Source organism: Mixophyes fleayi, chromosome 9 (genome assembly GCF_038048845.1).
Source record: "Mixophyes fleayi isolate aMixFle1 chromosome 9, aMixFle1.hap1, whole genome shotgun sequence".
Taxonomy (NCBI): Eukaryota; Metazoa; Chordata; class Amphibia; order Anura; family Limnodynastidae; genus Mixophyes; species Mixophyes fleayi.
In genome coordinates this window covers 129,947,619-129,969,427 of record NC_134410.1, presented here as the reverse complement: position 1 = coordinate 129,969,427, position 21,809 = coordinate 129,947,619, and the positions used below count along the sequence as shown (strand labels likewise).

Genomic DNA, 21,809 nt, shown 5'->3' with positions numbered 1-21,809 from the left:
GACGTTTCCATCGTTTTTCCAAATGTATTGTAGACTTTTCATGATATTTTCAAACCGAAAAGCAGAACTTTTCCTCTGTACTCTTAAAGGACAGCTAAACCTTTATCTATAAACCAGGGAAGTACAATACATTGTTCAGTGTCTCTCTGATACAATACAACTCTGTTAAAAAGTAACATTTAAATGACTATTTTCTCTAATTTCCATTAGTATTAACATCCATATAGCGCCAGTGTACAGCGCAGAGCATTATAACTGGGAACAAACACAGTAAAAAACAGGACTGGGAATTAGCTGACAAAGCAGTAAGAGGGTGCTGCTCACAAGCTTACAATCTGTAGGATAAAAGGAGTATATTACAGATTGCATATCAGTCCAGCCAGATTGTAACGTTAAAAAAGTATCGTAGGTTAGTACGCTATGTGATCCAGTCACACAGCGATGTTGGTTTGGGGGTCAGTAGTTTGAGTAAAGAAGGTGAACAAATGTAAGGGGATGGTAATCTGGTAGAATTGGTTACGGAAGTGAAGAATTTGATAAGCCGCCTGAAGAGATGAGTTTTCAAGGAAGGTTTGGAGGTTGGGGAAAGTCCTGTTGTACGAGGGAGGGAATTCCATATAGTTGGTGCAGTCCGAAAAAATTCCAGTAACCGGAAACGGGAGCAGGTGGTGAGTGTGGGTGACAGATGCAGATATTGGGCAGAGAGGTCGAGTTGGGAGATATTTTTAGACAAGGGAAGAGATGTGGGCAGCACAGTGGCCTAGTGGTTAGCACTTCTGCTTCACAGCACTGGGTTAATGAGTTTGATTCCCGACCATGGCCTTATCTGTGAGGAGTTTGTATGTTCTCCCCGTGTTTGCATGGGTTTCCTCCGGGTGCTCCAGTTTCCTCCCACACTCCAAAAACATACTGGTAGGTTAATTGGCTGCTATCAAAAATTGACCCGTCTGTCTCCCTCTCTGTCTGTCTCCCTCTCTGTCTGTGAGTGTGTGTCTATATTAGGGAATTTAGACTGTAAGCTCCAATGGGGCAGGGACTGATGTGAATGAGTACATTGTATATTCTGGAAAAGTTTCTTATATGTTTGTAACAGGATATGGATAAAAATTGTGAGCACAAAGGACCCTACCACAGGCTACAATTTCAGGGACATGTAGTCAGTGTACAGTAGGGGTGTGCCAAGCTGGAGCGCACGCGGTAATGTCCGCTTCAAGCTCTGGGCATCGCTCAGGTACGTGTTTTTCTGTTGAATCACTTGCACCGGATACAGGTGATGACAGCTGTGTATACAGCTAGAACATGTGTTTGCAATCAGGAGCAACTGTAACAATGTATTTTATGTACAGTAGATATTAATTACATCCTAATAAATGTATTTTATGGGGGGGGGGAACTTTTTTTAATGTTTTGTCATTAATGAGTATATTATTAACAGGTGACATTTTTGTTTTTTGTTGCATTCTTTTGGGACTTAAAATTCCACATGTTGAACGTATCCTGTCTGTTAGAGCAGAGCGGACCTAGACCCGTATTCATTAACAGACATCCGCTCCTTCTTGAATACGGACGTGAGTCTGTCTGTTTTGCGTTTATTTTTTTTAAAAAAATAATTTACGTTTGTTTTGTATACCTTAATGTATAAGATCCTTGAAGTGGGGAACTAAGGACAGCTCTGAGTCGAGGGAAGAGGAGAGGAGGTGGATCCAGGGAATGAAGGAGAGAAGAGAATGTTGGGCCTGAGTCATTAAGGAGAGCAAAGCATAAAAAAATGAGTAACTTTGCACCTGGGCAAAACCATGTTGCATTGAAGGGGGAGGTAACTTTAAAATGTGGGGACAGATTTATATTTGGGGTAGGACATGTCCTAGATCAACTTCAAATTTGAGGGTAAAAATACAGCTATCAAGTATTTGTGTGCTACGTGAAAAAACAGCCAGTATTTAACTTATGTGCAAAATAATAAACTAATTTGCACCCCTTGTATTGTAACATGGTTTGTGCAGGAGCAAACTTACTCCTTTTTTTTTTGCTTTGCTCTAATTAATGACTCGGGCCCATAGTGTTTGTAGAAGAAGGGCAAAACAGTCAGCAAGTTGGACATATATAGCAAAGTATAAACAGATCATTTATTTCAGGTATATCATTTAGCCACAAACACAGATTCTGTGATCACAGTGTGATGTCCAAATATGCTGTGTGTACTAAACTAAAGGGCAAACCTGCAATACAATACAGATAAAACGAAGTATAAATAGCAGCAATCTGGAATAAAGTGGAAAAACAGACCTTGTTACACATTATTATAGAAAGAAAAGTCTTTATAAAGTGACGTATGATGATTTAGCTCAGTAATATACATGCTTTCATATACCTGCCAACAAATCAGATTTCAGGACTATGAAAGAGGGTGTGATCTATCAGATAATGGGGAATGGTTAGAGGGGGTCAAGGACGTAGTCTAATTTGTCAAACAATCTTGTTTATATGTTAAGCTGGGTACTCACGTATGTTATCTTACTATGCGATTTCTGTAACATTTCACCGACTGAAAGTCCGGATGAGCAGCGGATTCCTGTGTACACACCTACACGATTTACCTTCAGATCTGTGATCTTCATCTCTCATAACCATCTGCTGAATAGATGGTGACTCTGTACACTGTACAGATATCTGCCTACGCTGCTAGTGGTGAGTGCGTACACACTGCCGCATTACCCGACATCGTTCCATCGTTGATTATGATTTTTAGGTAGTTTATAAAACCAAATCAACAGGTGTGATGTGTTTAGGTACGATAAAACATGATCGTGGGAGCGTAAGCACTTAATATCTGAACAAATGGTTGTGTATCGTGTGATCTGCACCATAATTGTACAGCTTTCTGCATAATGACGGACATTATTGAAACAGAATAACGCAGCACGGTGGCTCAGTGGTTAGTACTCCTGGCTCACAGCACTGGGGTCATGAGTTCAATTCCCGACCATGGCCTTATCTGTGAGGAGTTTATATGTTATCCCCGTGTTTGCGTGGGTTTCCTCCGGGTGCTCCAGTTTCCTACCACACTCCAAAAACATACTGGTAGGTTAATTGGCTGCTAACAAAATTGACCCTAGTCTGTCTCAGTCTATGTGTGTATGTTAGGGAATTTAGACTGTAAGCCCCAATGGGGCAGGGACTGATATGAGTGAGTTCTCTGTACAGCGCTACGGAATTAGTGGCGCTACATAAATAGATGGTAATTATAATAATAAAAAAAACATGAGTTCTGTCCAGACAACAACTTGAAAATAGCCACTGTCTGGCTAATGTCAACATTATTTTCAGTTGTAGGGGAATGTCGGGTCACTAAGCACTCTGAATACAATAACGTTAACTCTATTGCAGGTGCATAATCCCTGAAACACTGTGTTTTCTGATTGCAGATTTGTATGGTGTGTACTGCAGTCACACACTAAGCTACGTTCTGTTGGAGACAGGGTACCTTGAGAATTTGCCACATGAGAAGGTACTACCATCTGTCTCTGTATATACTGTAGCAAAACACGAACAGCACTGAATATTAAAACAACAACTTGCTATTTAAAGCATATGTGCTCTAATCCAAAAACACACTGAGAGATGATGACAAATCCCTAACATATCTAGAATAAAGAGTAATGACCAAACCAATCTTCACTGTGAGATATGTCAGATAATGTTCTTATTATGTCTTAGTGACTGCAGCCTGATGATGACTACACGCCATCTGTAATGGCATTGAAAGGACGTCCTCTCTCTGGAGCTACTTTTACTACACTTTGGGGACAAAGAAGATGATTTATCAATGAGAGAAAAGTCCTGTCCCACCTTATCCAGTGATAACACTACGACCACCGGCGACGGCCTTAACATGCCTTTGTGTTGTGGTTGTGCCGTCACAATACCGGGTACAGAAAGAGTCAAACACAGAAGGGCCGGAGGGCTGAGCGTTAGTGGACCGGTCAAAACTTTAATAAAAACGGGCTGATCCGTGTCATTGAGTCCCCCAGTCCTACTTATGGTAACACAGTTTTGTGCCGCGATGTTGCTCAGTTGGGGGCGGAGCCTTGATTATGCAAATCATGTCACCACGCCTCCACACTTGTACCTTGGACCTCCCCCAAGGATCTCCCGGAGAGAAGTAGGTAAGTACGATATGAAGGGCCATTTACGGATGTGGAGAATGTGCTTCCATAACGCATATGTGGTTTTGGGACAACATAATGCTATATTTCAGCATATGTTTATACTGGAACAGCGCGGATCTGCGGATCAGAATAATGGTGTCTGAGCAGGTGGAAACATTGATGAGTGGTGTTGGGTGGATTGGAGCTTTCTTAGGTAAAAATTACATTTTTGGTGGAACAGGATAAAATGACCATTGGGATGAATTTGATAGAGATACAGGCGTTTAATGCCCCAAATATTCAAACAGACAAATGTGATACAAGTAATACAGTTCAGGGCCTGATTCATTATGAAACATAAAACAAACGTGTTTTTTTTTTCAAAACGCACATGTACCGGGTATAGAAACGTTCGTAAACAACAAGGAGCAGATGTATAGATACGTCTGGTGATGAATACGGGTCTAGGTGCGCTCTGCTCTAGCAGCCAATAGACTGCAGGATATGTCCAATACATATGTGGGATATCAAGTCACAAAATAATGCTCAGGAAAAAACAACTATTCAATTAATGTCACTTGTTAATAATATAGTCATTAATTACAAAACATTAAAAAATACAAAATAAATGTTTTTTTCTTTTTTTCTGTTCCATTAAATACATTTATCTGGATGTTATTAATATCTACTGTACATAAAATACATTGTTACAGTTGCTCCTGACTGCAGACACATGTTCTAGCTGTATACACAGCATCATCACTAGTAATCAGCACTTACACCTGACCTGTAGCTGGTGCAGGTGATACGTCAGAGCATCACGTATCTGAGAGATGCCCAAAGCTGCGGCATTTGTTCGAGTTTGGCACACCCTTACTGTACACTGACCACCTGTAGGAATTTGGGACCACGATACAGCAACTTTTTGCCCTCCCCCTCCAGAGGTGTTAAGTAAGGGAGGTGACTACGTGCATACATACGCCCAGTCCCCTCCCCGATCCGCCTGTGAAATCGTAGGCTGTAGTAAGGGTCCTTTGCGCTCGAAGATGAACTGGACGTTGCCTCGTTCTCTGGCGTACGGTCCGGTTCTGTGCATGCACAGAGTGATTGTATTCAAAATACGGCACGTATCGGCATTTACGTGCCATAATGTGCCATGCAGCACGGTGGCCTAGTGGTTAGCACTTCTGCCTCACAGCACTGGGGTCATGAGTTCAATTCCCAACCATAGCCTTATCTGTGTGGAGTTTGTATGTTCTCCCTGTGTTTGCGTGGGTTTCCTCCGGGTGCTCCGGTTTCCTCCCACACTACAAAAACATACTGGTAGGTTAATTGGCTGCTATCAAAATTGACCCTAGTCTCTCCCTGTCTATCTCCCTCTCTGTCTGTTTGTCTCCCTCTCTGTCTGTCTCTGTGTGAGTGTGTGTCTACATTAGGGAATTTAGACTGTAAGCTCCAATGGGGCAGGGACTGATGTGAATGAGTTCTCTGTACAGCGCTGCGGAATTAGTGGCGCTATATAAATAAATGATGATGATGATGATGATGATAATGATTCAGGCCACAGATGTCTTCTCATTAATAATAGAAGACACAAGAGATTCTGGAATGAGCAGTATCTCAGGAGGACCAGACTTTGAAATGATTCTTTTGCACTTTCCGTGATGAGATATCTTTCAAAAGAATATTTTAAAGGGGGCAGTTCCATAAAGCAGACTGTGGGCGTGCACCCGCGTATGCTCTAACAAATACGCACATTGGTATAAAACAAAACATGTCCACATATTTTGCGGATAGTAAACACTATTAGCAATATTGAATGTCAAATATATCTCTTTCAACATATAGTATAGATATTATATATTTCCAATGGATAAAGAGCTTCTTTATACTACTGCTGTGAATGTACCAACTACAAGAGTGCAGAACGCCAGCCGCCCCCCCATTGTGCCACTTGTCATGTTGCTGGGCAATAGTTTCAGGTCTGGGCACGGTGCCACTGCCAGACTGTGTGACGCCAAATGACTCATCCTTCAAGCGGGTCCCCAGAATTCCCCACTTTCAGCTTCATGTACGATTTTTAGTTTGTATTTCAGCCAATCAGAACAGCTCCGTTCTGCAGTCAGCTGTTGCGATGGCCGGAGAGTTTATTAACGATAGGTTAATTGGCTGCTGACTAAATTGCTGGAGTGGGTGAACGCGTCTCTCTGTCTGTATTAGGGAAATTAATTTGTAGACTCCACAGCGGCAGGGATTGAGTTGAATGAATAAACATTTTCATAATGTTGCATAACGTTGTTTAGCGCTTAATAGGGTGGGTGGGATAGTGCCTGCCTCTTATTCTCTGTCGCCCCTGGATGATCCACCATGTCTGGTTTGTCGGAGATGACTTTATACCCTGCAGCACTAGAGCATGAGCAATAATCAGCTTGTAGCCCCCCGTAATTCAGGTATTTTTAGCTATAAAATTTTAAGGGAAGAGAGAAACAAGAGAGATATTGGGCCCGATTCATGTTGTGTTCTGTATCTTGTGTGACAATACGCTATTGAACGCAAGTGCGTGCAATTCATGTCTCAACGCCAATGACACGACTTCCTACGTCTGAAAGGGTGGAACGAGGGAGGAAAGGAGCGGACCGTGTACAGTGAGGGCGTTCCAACGCAGATGTGGGCGATAGAAGTCATAAGTACGCTTATTTTCAGCTGTGTCACTTGCACCCACTACATTGTACTTACGCACATGTGCATACTGCAGTCTACATATGGCAAGTAACGTTTAGGCGGAGCGTACCGACATCCAGATTCAAATAGAAACGCTTCATGTAATACGCTTGGAGTTGAATGCGGTCAAAACTATGCTCAACTTCCGTGCACTTTTAAAACAAGCAACTTAGGTGCAGTTTGCGTTTGGACTTGAATCAGACCCATTGGGAGAAAAGATTTGATTAGTTTACCTTGTTTTTATATCCGAGTCCACGGTTCAACAAGCGACACAATGACACACACTCACATCTGGTCCAATGTCCACAATACGTGGAATGTGTTACAGAGAAGGAACATCCATATGAAGGTGTTTTCTAGCAGCCTACATGGGAAAGAGAGCAGCGTTGCAATATATTATTACATTATTTTCTCTCTAGAACTGTTAAACTCTGCAATGTTATAATGTTATTTTCTCCCCCAAAAAAGTATCCATATTTTAAGACAAACATTTACTTTATGAACCACAACATAGTTATAATATTTAGACTCTACGTCAGCACACTTACATTTCCACGGCTATATTTTGAGTGGCACCTATGGTAACATTCATAAATACATGCGTCTGGAGCAAAATGTAGCAATCATCATCAGTTTGTAAACTTTTACCCATTAATGGATGTGTGAGGACACGTCTCCTAGACGGCCCATCTAAAAGATCCACGGACTCAACATAGGACCCATCTGAAAGGGTTGTGGTTAACTTGCGTCTATATGGCCAAAGGGGACTCTATCATCCATTGGGTGGTTCAGAGTTAAGTCTACTGACCTATTATAATAGTCTGTTGATACCACAAGTGACCCTGAATACGAGCAACCAACAGCAGTGTACAGGCTGAGGGCCTGATTCATTAACGATCTTAAATGAAGAGGTATCTTATTTCAGTCTCCTGGACAAAACCATGTTACAATGCAAGGGGTGCAAACTAGTTTTATGTTTTGCACATAAGATAAATACTGACTGTTTTTTCATGTAGCACACAAATACTTGATAGCTTATTTGTACACTGAAATTTAAAGTTGATATTTGTGTGCTACATGAAAAAACAGTCAGTATTTAACTTATGTGCAAAACAGAAAACTAGTTTGCACCCCTTGTATTGTAACATGGTTTTGTCCAGGAGACTGACATAAGATACCCCTTCATTTAAGATGCTTAATGAATCAGGCCCTGAGATTATTTTATTTATTTAGAGACGGACTCAAGGTTTGGTAAACATGAGTCCTTTTGGCTAAAGTCAGAACTGTCAGATTTGCCTGCTGACATCCCACATGATGGGAGTACCTTCATTATACTAATAAATCAAATAAGCATATCTATTGAAATCTAGATATGTTGATTGCTAGGGCTAAGTATGCTGTCTGTGGAATTAAGTGGTGTCTGCATCTGAACATAACCTTAATCAAAGCCCATCTCAGTCATGGGATGAACTTCATTTATGAGCTGAAAGTGTATATTGTTTTTAATGTCTCAGTAAACCACACTGTTAAGCAATTGTAAAAAGCCATTTATAACACTATGAATATAGTTTTTATGGATCTATAGTCTACTGACAAGAAAGAGACATATTTATACGCACACTTAGGAGCCATAGTGGTCCATGTGACTGCAATAGGGCCCAGCAGCCCCTGTGACTTACAAAACTGCAAACTTGATGTGACTTCACTGTAAAATTATCCAAATAGTTATATGATTTGGAAAATATTGAGCACAGTATGGCCGTCTACACAATACAGACTAATTGATATATTTATGCAGTGTCACTATATAAATGCAGCGCTATACAGAAAATATGTAATCATTCACATCAATCCCTGGCCCACTGGAGCTTACACTCTAAATCAGGGTTTCCCAAATCCAGTCCTCTGGGAGCTGGAACAGTCAGTATATGTGTTCTACATCTCCCTGCTGGAGCACAGGTGAAGTCATTACTGAGTGATACATTGTAACAGATCCACAGGTGGTGTAATTATGTCACTGGTCACCTGGAGACCTCTGTTAGAGGACTGGATCTGAGAACCCTGGTCTACCACACACACATACTAGGGTCAATTTTGTCAACAGCCAATAAACCTACCAGTATGTTATTGGAGTGTAGGAGAAAAACCCACGCAAGCACGGGGAGAACATACAAACTCCACACAGATAGTGCCCTGGTCAGAATTGAACCCAAGCCCCCAGAGCTGTGAGGCAGCAATACTAACCACTGTGCACCATATTGCTAGTAAATTCTATCCCCAGTCAGTCCTGTTATATCTTGATAATGTAGTGCAGGCCTGGCCAACATGTGTGGTGTTATGAAACTACAAGTCCCAGCATGTCGTGCCAGCTTTCAGCTGCCTATCTACTATCTACTGCTGGGGCTTGTAGTTCCACAACACCTGGAGCCACACAGTAGCAGCCTGATGTAATAGAATTTTAAGATTGTGGGGCAGCACGATGGCTCAGTGGTTAGCACTTCTGCCTCACAGCGCTGGGGTCATGAGTTCAATTCCCGACCACGCCTTATCTGTGTGGAGTTTGTATGTTCTCCCTGTGTTTTCGTGGGTTTCCTCCGGGTGCTCCGGTTTCCTCCCACACTCCAAAAACATACTGGTAGGTTAATTCGCTGCCATCAAAATTGACCGTAGTCTCTCCCTCTCTGTGTGTGTTGGGGAATTTAGACTGTGAGCCCCAATGGGGCAGGGACTGATGTGAATGAGTTCTCTGTACAGCGCTGCAGAATTAGTGGCGCTATATAAATAAATGGTGATGATGATGATGCACAGAAGGTCTCAGCACAATTTTAGTTACACCCCTACCTCATTCTTAGTTTTGAATACTGGTTCAGTCCACAAAATATCTGTCTCCACTGAGGAATCCAGCTTAAAAAAGGACTTTGTCAATGACTAGAACGTTATGAACCATGAGCAGCGCACAATGTATACTCAGTGCCACTATACACCACAACCCCCTGTTGTATTAAAGATGGCTGCCTATCCCTGTGTTTACCTAGGATATTATAGAGGGGCGGGCACAGCCTGACAAAATTAGGGGTACAGTGCCATGTGGCAGGGTAATTATACATTGTAATATAACCAGAATAGACCATAATCTGACTAGATATAGTATTATATGACACAAGACAGATCACCAAGGGACAGTTATGTGATTACCAGGAGGTTCTGCAGCAGCTGGGATGGATGGATGGCGGGGTGGGCTGGTACTGGTGCCCCCTCCCCTGCCTGCACTGTGTCCCAGGAGGTTCTGCAGCAGCTGTGATGGATGGGTGATGGGGTGGGCTGGTACTGGTGCCCCCTCCCCTGGCTGCACTGTGCCCCAGGAGGTTCTGCAGCAGCTGTGATGGATGGGTGATGGGTGGGCTGGTACTGAAGCCCCCTCCCCTGCCTGCACTGTGTCCCAGGAGGTTCTGCAGCAGCTGTGATGGATGGGTGATGGGTGGGCTGGTACTGAAGCCCCCTCCCCTGGCTGCACTGTGTCTCAGGAGGTTCTGCAGCAGCTGTGATGGATGGGTGATGGGTGGGCTGGTACCGAAGCCCCCTCCCCTGGCTGCACTGTGTCCCAGGAGGTTCTGCAGCAGCTGTGATGGATGGGTGATGGGTGGGCTGGTACTGAAGCCCCCTCCCCTGGCTGCACTGTGTCCCAGGAGGTTCTGCAGCAGCTGTGATGGATGGGTGATGGGTGGGCTGGTACTGGTGCCCCCTCCCCTCCCTGCTCTGTGTCTCAGGAGGTTCTGCAGCAGCTGTGATGGATGGGTGATGGGTGGGCTGGTACTGGTGCCCCCTCCCCTCCCTGCTCTGTGTCTCAGGAGGTTCTGCAGCAGCTGTGATGGATGGGTGATGGGTGGGCTGGTACTGGTGCCCCCTCCCCTCCCTGCTCTGTGTCTCAGGAGGTTCTGCAGCAGCTGTGATGGATGGGTGATGGGTGGGCTGGTACTGAAGCCCCCTCCCCTGGCTGCTCTGTGTCTCAGGAGGTTCTGCAGCAGCTGTGATGGATGGGTGATGGGTGGGCTGGTACTGAAGCCCCCTCCCCTGGCTGCACTGTGTCCCAGGAGGTTCTGCAGCAGCTGTGATGGATGGGTGATGGGTGGGCTGGTACTGAAGCCCCCTCCCCTGGCTGCACTGTGTCTCAGGAGGTTCTGCAGCAGCTGTGATGGACGGGTGATGGGTGGGCTGGTACTGAAGCCCCCTCCCCTGGCTGCACTGTGTCTCAGGAGGTTCTGCAGCAGCTGTGATGGATGGGCTGGTACTGGAGCCCCCTCCCCTGGCTGCACTGTGTCCAGGAGGTTCTGCAGCAGCTGTGATGGATGGGTGATGGGTGGGCTGGTACTGAAGCCCCCTCCCCTGGCTGCACTGTGTCCAGGAGGTTCTGCAGCAGCTGTGATGGATGGGTGATGGGTGGGCTGGTACTGAAGCCCCCTCCCCTGGCTGCACTGTGTCCAGGAGGTTCTGCAGCAGCTGTGATGGATGGGTGATGGGTGGGCTGGTACTGAAGCCCCCTCCCCTGGCTGCACTGTGTCTCAGGAGGTTCTGCAGCAGCTGTGATGGACGGGTGATGGGTGGGCTGGTACTGGAGCCCCCTCCCCTGGCTGCACCTGCGCCTCCTCCTGCCTCTGTATCGGGCGGAGCTGCTGTCTGGGAGAATGCGAGGTCCGGAGCATCCTGCACCCGGCGGCCGGGGAGGGGAGCCAGGGACCCGGGGCTAGAGCTGAGCACAGAGCCGGCCGCAGGGACCACCCGGCTGCTTGTAATTCACATTATTTACATAATTATCAGCCTATGAGGGGGAGAGAGGATCAGACAGCGGGGAGGGGGCTGCGATCATCGAGCCGCTGCTAGTGCTGAGCTGAGGACGGAGAGAGCTGGGAGCAGAGGAAGAGCAAGGTACACCGGGTGAGCGGGGAAATACCGGGTGTGCTGGGCGAGCTGTGGACATACAGGGTGAGGAGAGAAATACAGGGTGAGCGGGGAAATACCGGGTGTACTGGGGCGAACTGGGGACACACAGGGTGTCTTGGGGCGAGCTGGGGACAAACAGGGTGTCTTGGGGTTTAGCTGGGGACTCATAGGGTGTCTTGGGGTTCAGCTGGGGACAAACAGGGTGTTTTAGGGCGAGCTGGGGACACAAAGGGTGTATTGGGGCGAGCTGGAGACAAACAGGGTGTCTTGGGGCGAGCTAGGGACAAACAGGGTGTCTTGGGGTTCAGCTGGGGACAAACGGTGTTTTGGGGCGAGCTGGGGACACAAAGGGTGTATTGGGGCGACCTGGAGGCAAACAGGGTGTCTTGGGGCGAGCTGGGGACACAGAGGGTGTCCCGGGGACATACAGCGTGTCCTGGGGTAAGCAGGGGTATACAGGGTGTCCTGGGCGAGGGACATTTAGTTGGTAAGAGATATAATTATGTTTAAGCCTGATGAGTAACAAGAACGTGACTTAGAAGAGAATCCAGGTACCCCTGGTGACTAATAGAGAATTGGGGTATTCTGCGAGGACAGGAGGGTGACTTGGTAATTTTACAGTGAACCAGGGTGAGCAGGAAAGAGATGGTCTTGTAGGAAATTGGGGCGTCAGTATTTTGGATGAGCCAGGAGAGGGGCAGTCCCCTCTTATTCATTAGAGTGAGGAGCAGGGAGCCCAGAGTGAATACCAGGAGTCCCCTCCCCAAGCTGGCAGCGGTACAGGGACCCTGGGGTAAACAGACAGAATATCGCTCCCCTGGGAGAGTGTTGAAAAGAACAGTAATTCCATGGTGAACCGAAAGGGAATGAAATTCAGCAGTGTGAGGCAGGGGAGAGCCCTGGGTGCCCACAAGTAAACATTCCCTCTTGGTATTGACAGAAGCAGCTCGCTCCGCGTTCATTGAATTTACCAGTCTCGTTGGCGAAATATCAACAACATAACCTGCTGGTCAAAGCGCGAGTGAAACGGAACCTGTGGGCTGGAAGTGAAGGAGGTCCTCTACGTGACCGGCGGAAAGTGGGGTTCACCTGGATGACCAGAGGACACCACATCAATACAATCCAGTGGGTGACTAGGATGGACAGCGAGGGCATTCTCCTCTAGACGGGAGCAGACCAGGGTGAGCTGCGTATAAGCCGTGTGGGTGATGTGAGAGAAGACTGAGCATTGACCATATCCAAGACTCTGGGAGATCCGGTGTTCTTGAGTGAAGTTAAGTGGAGATCTCAGAGGCTTCCCAATGAACATCCCCTGGAGAGGACCCGCACCCTGACTTTCTTATCACTGGAGCAGTGCCAGGATTTAGGAGGATGAGAAAGCTCCGACGCTTCGTGCACATGGTGCTCTTCTGCCCCCTTTCCAAGGGACTCCAGGTATGTACCGAATTATCTAATTATCTGTTCTACTTTCTCCTGCTCCGACATCCGCTCCCTCAGCGGCCGTGTGCCCAGCTCCATTACTCCATAGAGATAAATGATATCTGTTCCAGTATCCATCTAACCTCCGTTCCCCTGGAACCAGAGGGGAGATGGATATATAACCAGCCGCCTGCACCTTTGCCTTCCTGCAGTCACATCCTATATATATCTACACACGTTATCTGAGGACTCTACTACTAAATGTCATTTGCTGATAGCTCTTGGTGTGAATTCTATAGAGTCCCTGCACAGTGCATTAATTCATTCCTCCACCCTTGTGTTTGTGTATTCGGTGATTCCCTCTTCACCCTAGAGCCGCAGCCGCCCTGCCCCTAAGGGGTTAAGAGAAGGGGACAGAAGTGTAAATATAGCCAATATCCTTCTCATTAATAATAAAACAGCAAAGTTGGAGAAATCGCAGCCAGATATTAATGCACTTTCCGTACATGCTCCCGGGAGAGGAGCTGAAGACCTTTTGTTTAGTTAAGAGCATTGATGTGATTTAATTTTGGCATTGCCTCTCGGTGTAACACACTCATCCTGTCCAAAATCTTTTATATATCTTATTACACAACCTCAATATCCAACATAAGAGTCCAGAAGGATCCTCTACATATGTATCTGAAGTCGAACTGATGTCCTAATATCCCCCATCATGTTTATTTAGTGATGGATTTCCACCAGGTTACCCCTATATTGTAGCGAATCAGCAGACGGTTCACGATGGGGCATATTTTGGACATGAAAATTAATTTGAGATTATTTTTTTCATGGTTACCCTTTAAATAAAGTGATTGAAAAGCAGCTGGGAAACAATTTATATATAATCTTGTAGAGGAAATTGTCAAGTAGTAGAATTAATATTTAATTGTCCCAGGGTAGCAATACAGTGACCCCACTCTGAACATCAAAGCAGCCTCTAATAGCCCTCTGCGGAGGTGTCACTGGATGCATGTACCTATCTGAACGCTATTCATTAACTCTCTGTGTCCTGGAAGGGTCTACAGCGCACAGTAGCCAGGACTTAATGTAGTTTGCTGTGATATAATGTATCTGTTCCTTGTATAGTCACACTGATCTGTGTATTTAATCCTGCCAATCATTTATCAATCACCTTTCTCATAATGTAATTATATCCCGTGTGCCGTCCCCTCTTCTTCACCCTCCAAACGTAAATCCTGATGTCTGATAGACAAGTTGTGAGATAATCTATTTACCTAACTGATATGTTCATTTGAACCTTTAGCATTTTGGGGCTTAGGGCAGTCAATGTATCTTTCCCCCCAGCTGTAGATAATGTAACTATTATGCAATCTGCTTAAAAGCCTGAATGAATAATGTAGCAGGTTGGTAGTGTGAAGACCATTTTAGATATTGTAAGTGATGCCGTGGTTTGTTTAAATTTAGTTTTGGATCAATATTCTTTTAAGCCTTGGTCTTTAAGGGATACTATGCTAAACTATTACTTAGTCTTAAATTGATATACTGTGTGTTCTGTAGAGTTCTTCATGTGAAACAATTGAGGGGTATTGTCTTGTATGAGTATGTTTAAGTTATGACGTAGTTAAAGCCAGGTAGCTTTGTGACATTTTTCATGACCATTTGGCCACTAGGCGGCTATTTCCATTGGAGGTGTCGTAACTTATGTACCTGAGCAGTGCACATCCCATCCATCCTAACAAATAGAAATATTAATAAAGATAACAGTTTAATTTTCCTCCATTTGGCTTCTACCTCTTGAGAAACTAAGGCTGAGTACACGCTGCAGGTTATTCACCCCATTATCCGACCAATCGCACTATAAACGATCGTTCGTTCCGATATCACATTAGTGTGTACACTCCAGCGATGAACAATTATCATTCCAAAGCTCATTGTATCGTTTGATTTTATAAACAGACTAAAAATCTTGTTCAACGATGGAATGATGTCGTTCCTTGCTGCAGTGTGTACACACTCACGACCGGCTGTGTAGGCAGATCTCCATAGAGTTTACAGTCACAATCTTTTCAGCAGATGGTTATGACAGATGAAGATCACAGATCTGAGGTTAAATCTTATAAACCGTTTACAGTGTGTACACAGGAATCGGCACAATAGTCGGGTCTTTGAGTCGTTGGTAAAATCGTTAATGATATTTCATTGGGAGAAATTTTCCGTAGTGTGTTCCCAGCTTAATAACATCTATTTACTTATTACACATAAATGGTGAAGCCTCTCCTGTAATAGGGATTGCTTTTAAAACAAATTCAGACTGCAGGGTTGCAATGTATTGTAATTATGAGAGATGTAGTTGGACCCACCTACGCGTTTTGAGACAACGATTGCATAACTGGGGGGTGAGGATTGAAGAGCAAATGAAATGCTATTGGTTCTAGCTGGCTGGTTTTGCAAGGTGATCTTTGCTAGAAATATCTATATTCTGCAAGCGGTTTCAGCTGCTTGTTGCACAGTGTTGTACGCAGCCTTTTCACACGCCATCTGCCGCCTGCCATGTGTGGAAGGCTTCTCGTTGACCCTGAAAGGGTTAATCAGCTTAATTGCCTGTTTTGTGGCTTCGCCAGCGGCGGGCAGACCTACCATGCATCAAATTTCCTATCGCCTTGTCATCTCCTGTAAGGGGATCCGCCAACAGCAGGGTCAGGCCGCACATGAAACAAGTCACTCAGCGGCTTTTTAGTGTCGTGGGCAGGAAGGTGCGATCCCTTAGCCTTGGGTCGCCTTACGGTCCCATTGTCTCTTTAAATGTGATCATGGTTTAAATGGCCCCTGACAGACCTGCAGCCTGCCTGGGCGAAGTCTGAGAGTTAATCAGCTCGTTTTACAGTCTGTCAATCAAAGCGTTCCTTGTTTAAAGAGAATAAACTCCTATCACTAAATTAGACAGCTGGAAGGACAGTACATGTGTCTGGTGCAGATTAATGAGCAATGTGAGATAATGGTATTCTCTGGTTATTCTATACTGTATGTGTATGTGCGTCTCTCCGGGGACCAGGCGGTAGAAGCTGAGCTCTAGTAAAGAGCATGTAGTCTACACGCAATGGACTTCGTTTACAGAGTGCCCGCTCTTCCTCACATGAGAGCAGGTACAAAAATGGCACATTTGCCAGGGTCATTAATGAGCTGTACGTGGCCAGTGGTTTAAAGATGTTGGGCCTTATTCATTAAGGAACGCAAAGCAAACGTATTGTGCGTTTTTTTCCCGGTTACGCGTACGTCCGTATTCAACAAGGAGCGGATGTAAAATCTGGTGATTAATACGGGTCTAGGTGCACTCTATTAGACAGCACACTGCAGGATACGTCCTATACATATGTGGAATATAAACTCATAAAAGAACGTAAAGAAAAACCAAAAACTATTCAATTAATGTCACCTGTTAATAATATAGTCATTAAGGACAAAAAAAAGTTGTTTTTCCCCCTATGAAATATTAATTAGTTTACTGTACATAAAATGCATTTTTACTCTTGGTTCTGCAAACACATGTTGTAGCATGCACACACAGCCATCATCACTAGTAATCGACACTTAGACCACTAGATCTGTACACGGTTGAAAAGCAAGTATCTACAGATGCCCAGACCTTGAATCGGATCCTGTTGCCTGCACTCTAGCTTGGCACGCCCTTGCTGTACGTTGACTACGGGCATACGCCCCTTTCCCGCCTCGTTCTGCCAAAGAAAATGTTGCCTTTAGTAAGTGCCCTTTGAAGCTGCTGCGTTCTGTGGCGTTTGGTCCGGATCTGGACATGCGCAGAGCAATCGTGCGCATTATACACAATGAATCACCAGTTCCTTAATGAATCGGGCCCATTGTGTCTGCTCTAAACATTGGCGCAGCTGCTGCAGTACCACCACTGGCCAGCAGCGGTGTTTCGGTGGACCCTCTTTGCTGCCCAGTGTGGCAGGATGGTGTCTTTTGTGTTGGGGCAAATTTTTGCTCAATGGATGGTGAGGGATCATGTAAGTGACATTCTTGCCGCAGTTGTGTGTGTGTGCGTTCTAGCCTGTATTGCTAAAATTAGCATTTCTTAGTGTACGCAGAATATCAATATGAGCTGCTAGGGAACATCAGACATAATCAAAATTACATTTAGAATTGTGGCAGATTTTTCATACCATTATTTTCTTTAACTGCTAACTGCAGTAATTAGGTTGCATTTAATCACAGATTAAAGCAAAAAGTACACTTCATGCAGCAGTCTGTAGTGTACTTTTCCTGAGCTTGAAGCCGCTTGAATCAGTGTTGCTCACATAGGTAGAGGTGATGTTCTTGATGCCCTTGTGATCTATTGTAACGTTAGTGTGCTGTGGTTGGGTATAAGCCTTTGCGGGAAACATCGTTAGAAGGAGTGTACATCACAAACTACAGATCTGTGCCGTGGATAGGTTTCCGGATACCACCGAAAGCAAATCATAGGATAGCAAGGGAAAGACGGCACTGTTTATAAAAGGCTAAAATAACCTGTATTCTGTTGGACTATTAAACAGCAACCAGAGGTGATGACGAAGAAGCAGGTGGACGTTCGCTCCAGGTTTTGCTCGCTGGTTTATAGTCCAATGGAATAAAGGCTTTTTTTATGTCTGTTATTCGCTCCAATGCAGATTACTGGCAAGGCAACCTAGGCAACTGCCTAGCATCTATATTGACCATAGGATGACTAGTACACGTGCCAGTCATCAGCTCCAGAGTCACCCTGCTGCTGTACTATGGGCTCGGGGGTAAATGATGTTTCTGGGAATGAAGGAGACCGGGGACCACTAATCCCAGAGGCTGTGTCAGTCTTCCTTCGCCATCGCTGATTAAGTGGAGGTTCCAGGGTCATGGACTCTGCTACAATGTCTCTGTGCCGTGTCCATTGATGCAGAGAGATGACAGTAGTGCTGAATGACCCAGAACCTCCAGTTAATCAGTGCGTCACATTGAGGTTATAGACAGAGGACTACTAGTCACATTCCCCCCAGCAGTACACTCCAGAGCCGTTAAGCGTGAGGGCCGCAGGAGTTCTGTACATTGGGACCTACTTAACAGCGTGGCTCTGGGAATGGGGGGGCTCTGTGTGCAGTGTGGATGGGGGGCCTCTGTGTGCAGCGTGGCTGTGTGGATGGGAGGGCTCAGTGTGCAGCGTGGCTCTGGGGATAGGGGGGGGGCTCTGTGTGCTGTGTGGATGGGGGGGCTCTGTGTGCAGCGTGGCTCTGGGGATAGGGGGGGGGCTCTGTGTGCTGTGTGGATGGGGGGGCTCTGTGTGCAGCGTGGCTCTGGGGATGGGGGCTCTGTGTGCAGCGTGGATGGGGGGGCTCTGTGTGCAGCGTGGATGGGGGGGCTCTGTGTGCAGAGTGGCTCTGGGGATGGGGGCTCTGTGTGCTGTGTGGATGGGGGGGGCTCTGTGTGCTGTGTGGATGGGGGGGCTCTGTGTGCAGAGTGGCTCTGGGGATGGGGGCTCTGTGTGCAGAGTGGCTCTGGGGATGGGAGGCTCTGTGTGCTGTGTGGATGGGGGGGCTCTGTGTGCAGAGTGGCTCTGGGGATGGGGGCTCTGTGTGCAGCGTGGCTCTGGGGATGGGGGCTCTGTGTGCAGAGTGGCTCTGGGGATGGGGGCTCTGTGTGCAGCGTGGCTCTGGGGATGGGAGGCTCTGTGTGCTGTGTGGATGGGGGGGCTCTGTGTGCAGAGTGGCTCTGGGGATGGGGGCTCTGTGTGCAGCGTGGCTCTGGGGATGGGAGGCTCTGTGTGCTGTGTGGATGGGGGGGCTCTGTGTGCAGAGTGGCTCTGGGGATGGGGGCTCTGTGTGCAGCGTGGCTCTGGGGATGGGGGGGCTCTGTGTGCAGAGTGGCTCTGGGGATGGGGGCTCTGTGTGCAGCGTGGCTCTGGGGATGGGGGCTCTGTGTGCAGAGTGGCTCTGGGGATGGGGGGGGGCTCTGTGTGCAGCGTGGCTCTGGGGATGGGGCCTCTGTGTGCAGCGTGGCTGTGTGGATGGGGGGGGCTCTGTGTGCAGCGTGGCTGTGTGGATGGGGGGCTCTGTGTGCAGCGTGGCTCTGGGGATGGGCGGGCTCTGTGTGCAGCGTGGCTGTGTGGATGGGCGGGCTCTGTGTGCAGCGTGGCTGTGTGGATGGGCGGGCTCTGTGTGCAGCGTGGCTCTGGGGATGGGAGGGCTCAGTGTGCAGCGTGGCTCTGGGGATAGGGGGGGGGCTCTGTGTGCTGTGTGGATGGGGGGGCTCTGTGTGCAGCGTGGCTCTGGGGATGGGGGCTCTGTGTGCAGCGTGGATGGGGGGGCTCTGTGTGCAGCGTGGATGGGGGGGCTCTGTGTGCAGAGTGGCTCTGGGGATGGGGGCTCTGTGTGCTGTGTGGATGGGGGGGGCTCTGTGTGCTGTGTGGATGGGGGGGCTCTGTGTGCAGAGTGGCTCTGGGGATGGGGGCTCTGTGTGCAGAGTGGCTCTGGGGATGGGAGGCTCTGTGTGCTGTGTGGATGGGGGGGCTCTGTGTGCAGAGTGGCTCTGGGGATGGGGGCTCTGTGTGCAGCGTGGCTCTGGGGATGGGGGCTCTGTGTGCAGAGTGGCTCTGGGGATGGGGGCTCTGTGTGCAGCGTGGCTCTGGGGATGGGAGGCTCTGTGTGCTGTGTGGATGGGGGGGCTCTGTGTGCAGAGTGGCTCTGGGGATGGGGGCTCTGTGTGCAGCGTGGCTCTGGGGATGGGAGGCTCTGTGTGCTGTGTGGATGGGGGGGCTCTGTGTGCAGAGTGGCTCTGGGGATGGGGGCTCTGTGTGCAGCGTGGCTCTGGGGATGGGGGGGCTCTGTGTGCAGAGTGGCTCTGGGGATGGGGGCTCTGTGTGCAGCGTGGCTCTGGGGATGGGGGCTCTGTGTGCAGAGTGGCTCTGGGGATGGGGGGGGGCTCTGTGTGCAGCGTGGCTCTGGGGATGGGGCCTCTGTGTGCAGCGTGGCTGTGTGGATGGGGGGGGCTCTGTGTGCAGCGTGGCTGTGTGGATGGGGGGCTCTGTGTGCAGCGTGGCTCTGGGGATGGGCGGGCTCTGTGTGCAGCGTGGCTCTGGGGATGGGCGGGCTCTGTGTGCAGCGTGGCTGTGTGGATGGGCGGGCTCTGTGTGCAGCGTGGCTGTGTGGATGGGCGGGCTCTGTGTGCAGCGTGGCTCTGGGGATGGGAGGGCTCAGTGTGCAGCGTGGCTCTGGGGATAGGGGGGGGGCTCTGTGTGCTGTGTGGATGGGGGGGCTCTGTGTGCAGAGTGGCTCTGGGGATGGGGGCTCTGTGTGCAGAGTGGCTCTGGGGATGGGGGCTCTGTGTGCAGCGTGGCTCTGGGGATGGGGGCTCTGTGTGCAGAGTGGCTCTGGGGATGGGGGGGGCTCTGTGTGCAGCGTGGCTCTGGGGATGGGGCCTCTGTGTGCAGCGTGGCTGTGTGGATGGGGGGGGGCTCTGTGTGCAGCGTGGCTCTGGGGATAGGGGGGGGCTCTGTGTGCTGTGTGGATGGGGGGGCTCTGTGTGCAGAGTGGCTCTGGGGATGGGGGCTCTGTGTGCAGCGTGGCTCTGGGGATGGGGGCTCTGTGTGCAGCGTGGCTCTGGGGATGGGAGGCTCTGTGTGCTGTGTGGATGGGGGGGCTCTGTGTGCAGAGTGGCTCTGGGGATGGGGGCTCTGTGTGCAGCATTGGTTAGGGATCTGTCAGTAGTTCTGAGAGGTGTAATGCAGTGTGTCTGCAGTGTGGATCTAGGGATGGGGGTCTGAGCAGTGGGCTCTAAGTGAGGATCTGTGCAATGGGTAGCTGGCGATAGGATGAAGGGTGCCCAAAAACTGTTCCTCTCCATAGGAATCTATTTGGTCTTAATCCACTTATTTAAGTGACCCCAGCAGATGTGTCACCATGTATCAGTACAATACCATAACAGTAGGATGCTATCTATGTATTTCATTTACTTACTATCGCTTATATTCTTAAAAAAATATTATGATGATGATCATGATGATGACTGTCGTATCTTTACACCGGCTGCAGCTTAAGAAAAGCGCAAATGAAGACACAGCCGTAAGGCCGCAGTTTTGTGGCCGTTATTATACTCTTGTGGATGAGCCACTAAAAATGTGGCTTTACCTAAACTAGGCCCAGAGGTGTCCAGTCACAGAGCAGAGCCAGTGATGTGTCGTATCCAAAGGTAGCAACAGATGGTAGTAGGAAGATAAAGCAATTTACTGTATTTAGTAAAGAACCTTCCTATAAACAATCCATTTCATTTTTTTTTTCTTTGCGTTTAGCATATTAATAGGTAACATTTTTCCCCAGCCATCTGAATCTGGTCTTGCAGCGTCTGGATTTATAGACAGCGTTCAGCTTTGGAATAATTGATGTCTTCTCGGCAAGAATCTGAAATTATTTACATTATGGGGAAAATGCTGCATTTAACAGCTTTGTAACAATAAATATAAAAGGAAGGCGCTAAATAAAGGTTTAATCTCACCATTAATCTCATCCCTGCCAGCGGCCTAGGCTCACTGCAATGCAGGACGTTCCATGGATGATACATTGT

General features: G+C 47.6%; 1 protein-coding gene and 1 long non-coding RNA gene across 6 annotated transcripts in view; one reads left to right on the top strand and one right to left on the bottom strand.

The window, feature by feature from the left end:
• The window catches only part of LOC142101732 (uncharacterized), a 157,066-nt gene extending 146,687 nt beyond the window's left edge, over nucleotides 1–10,379 (bottom strand). Inside the window, exons 1-2 of the long non-coding RNA XR_012679140.1 lie at nucleotides 10,065–10,379; nucleotides 7,103–7,233 (exon numbers count right to left, since the gene is read on the bottom strand). This is a non-coding gene — a long non-coding RNA (uncharacterized LOC142101732). The remainder of the gene's footprint in view (nucleotides 1–7,102; nucleotides 7,234–10,064) is intronic.
• A 1,113-nt stretch (nucleotides 10,380–11,492) lies between these two features.
• DIPK1B (divergent protein kinase domain 1B) overlaps nucleotides 11,493–21,809 on the top strand; it is a 66,710-nt gene continuing 56,393 nt past the window's right edge. Inside the window, exons 1-2 of one of the 5 annotated variants that reach the window (XM_075185742.1) lie at nucleotides 11,493–11,655; nucleotides 12,748–13,241. In XM_075185742.1, the coding sequence (XP_075041843.1) occupies nucleotides 13,179–13,241 (63 nt within the window). In that variant the 5' untranslated portion in view covers nucleotides 11,493–11,655; nucleotides 12,748–13,178. Of the gene's footprint in view, nucleotides 11,888–12,038; nucleotides 13,242–21,809 lie in introns of all 5 variants that reach the window. The other 4 variants (XM_075185739.1, XM_075185740.1, XM_075185741.1 and 1 more) reach the window with 4 other exon arrangements.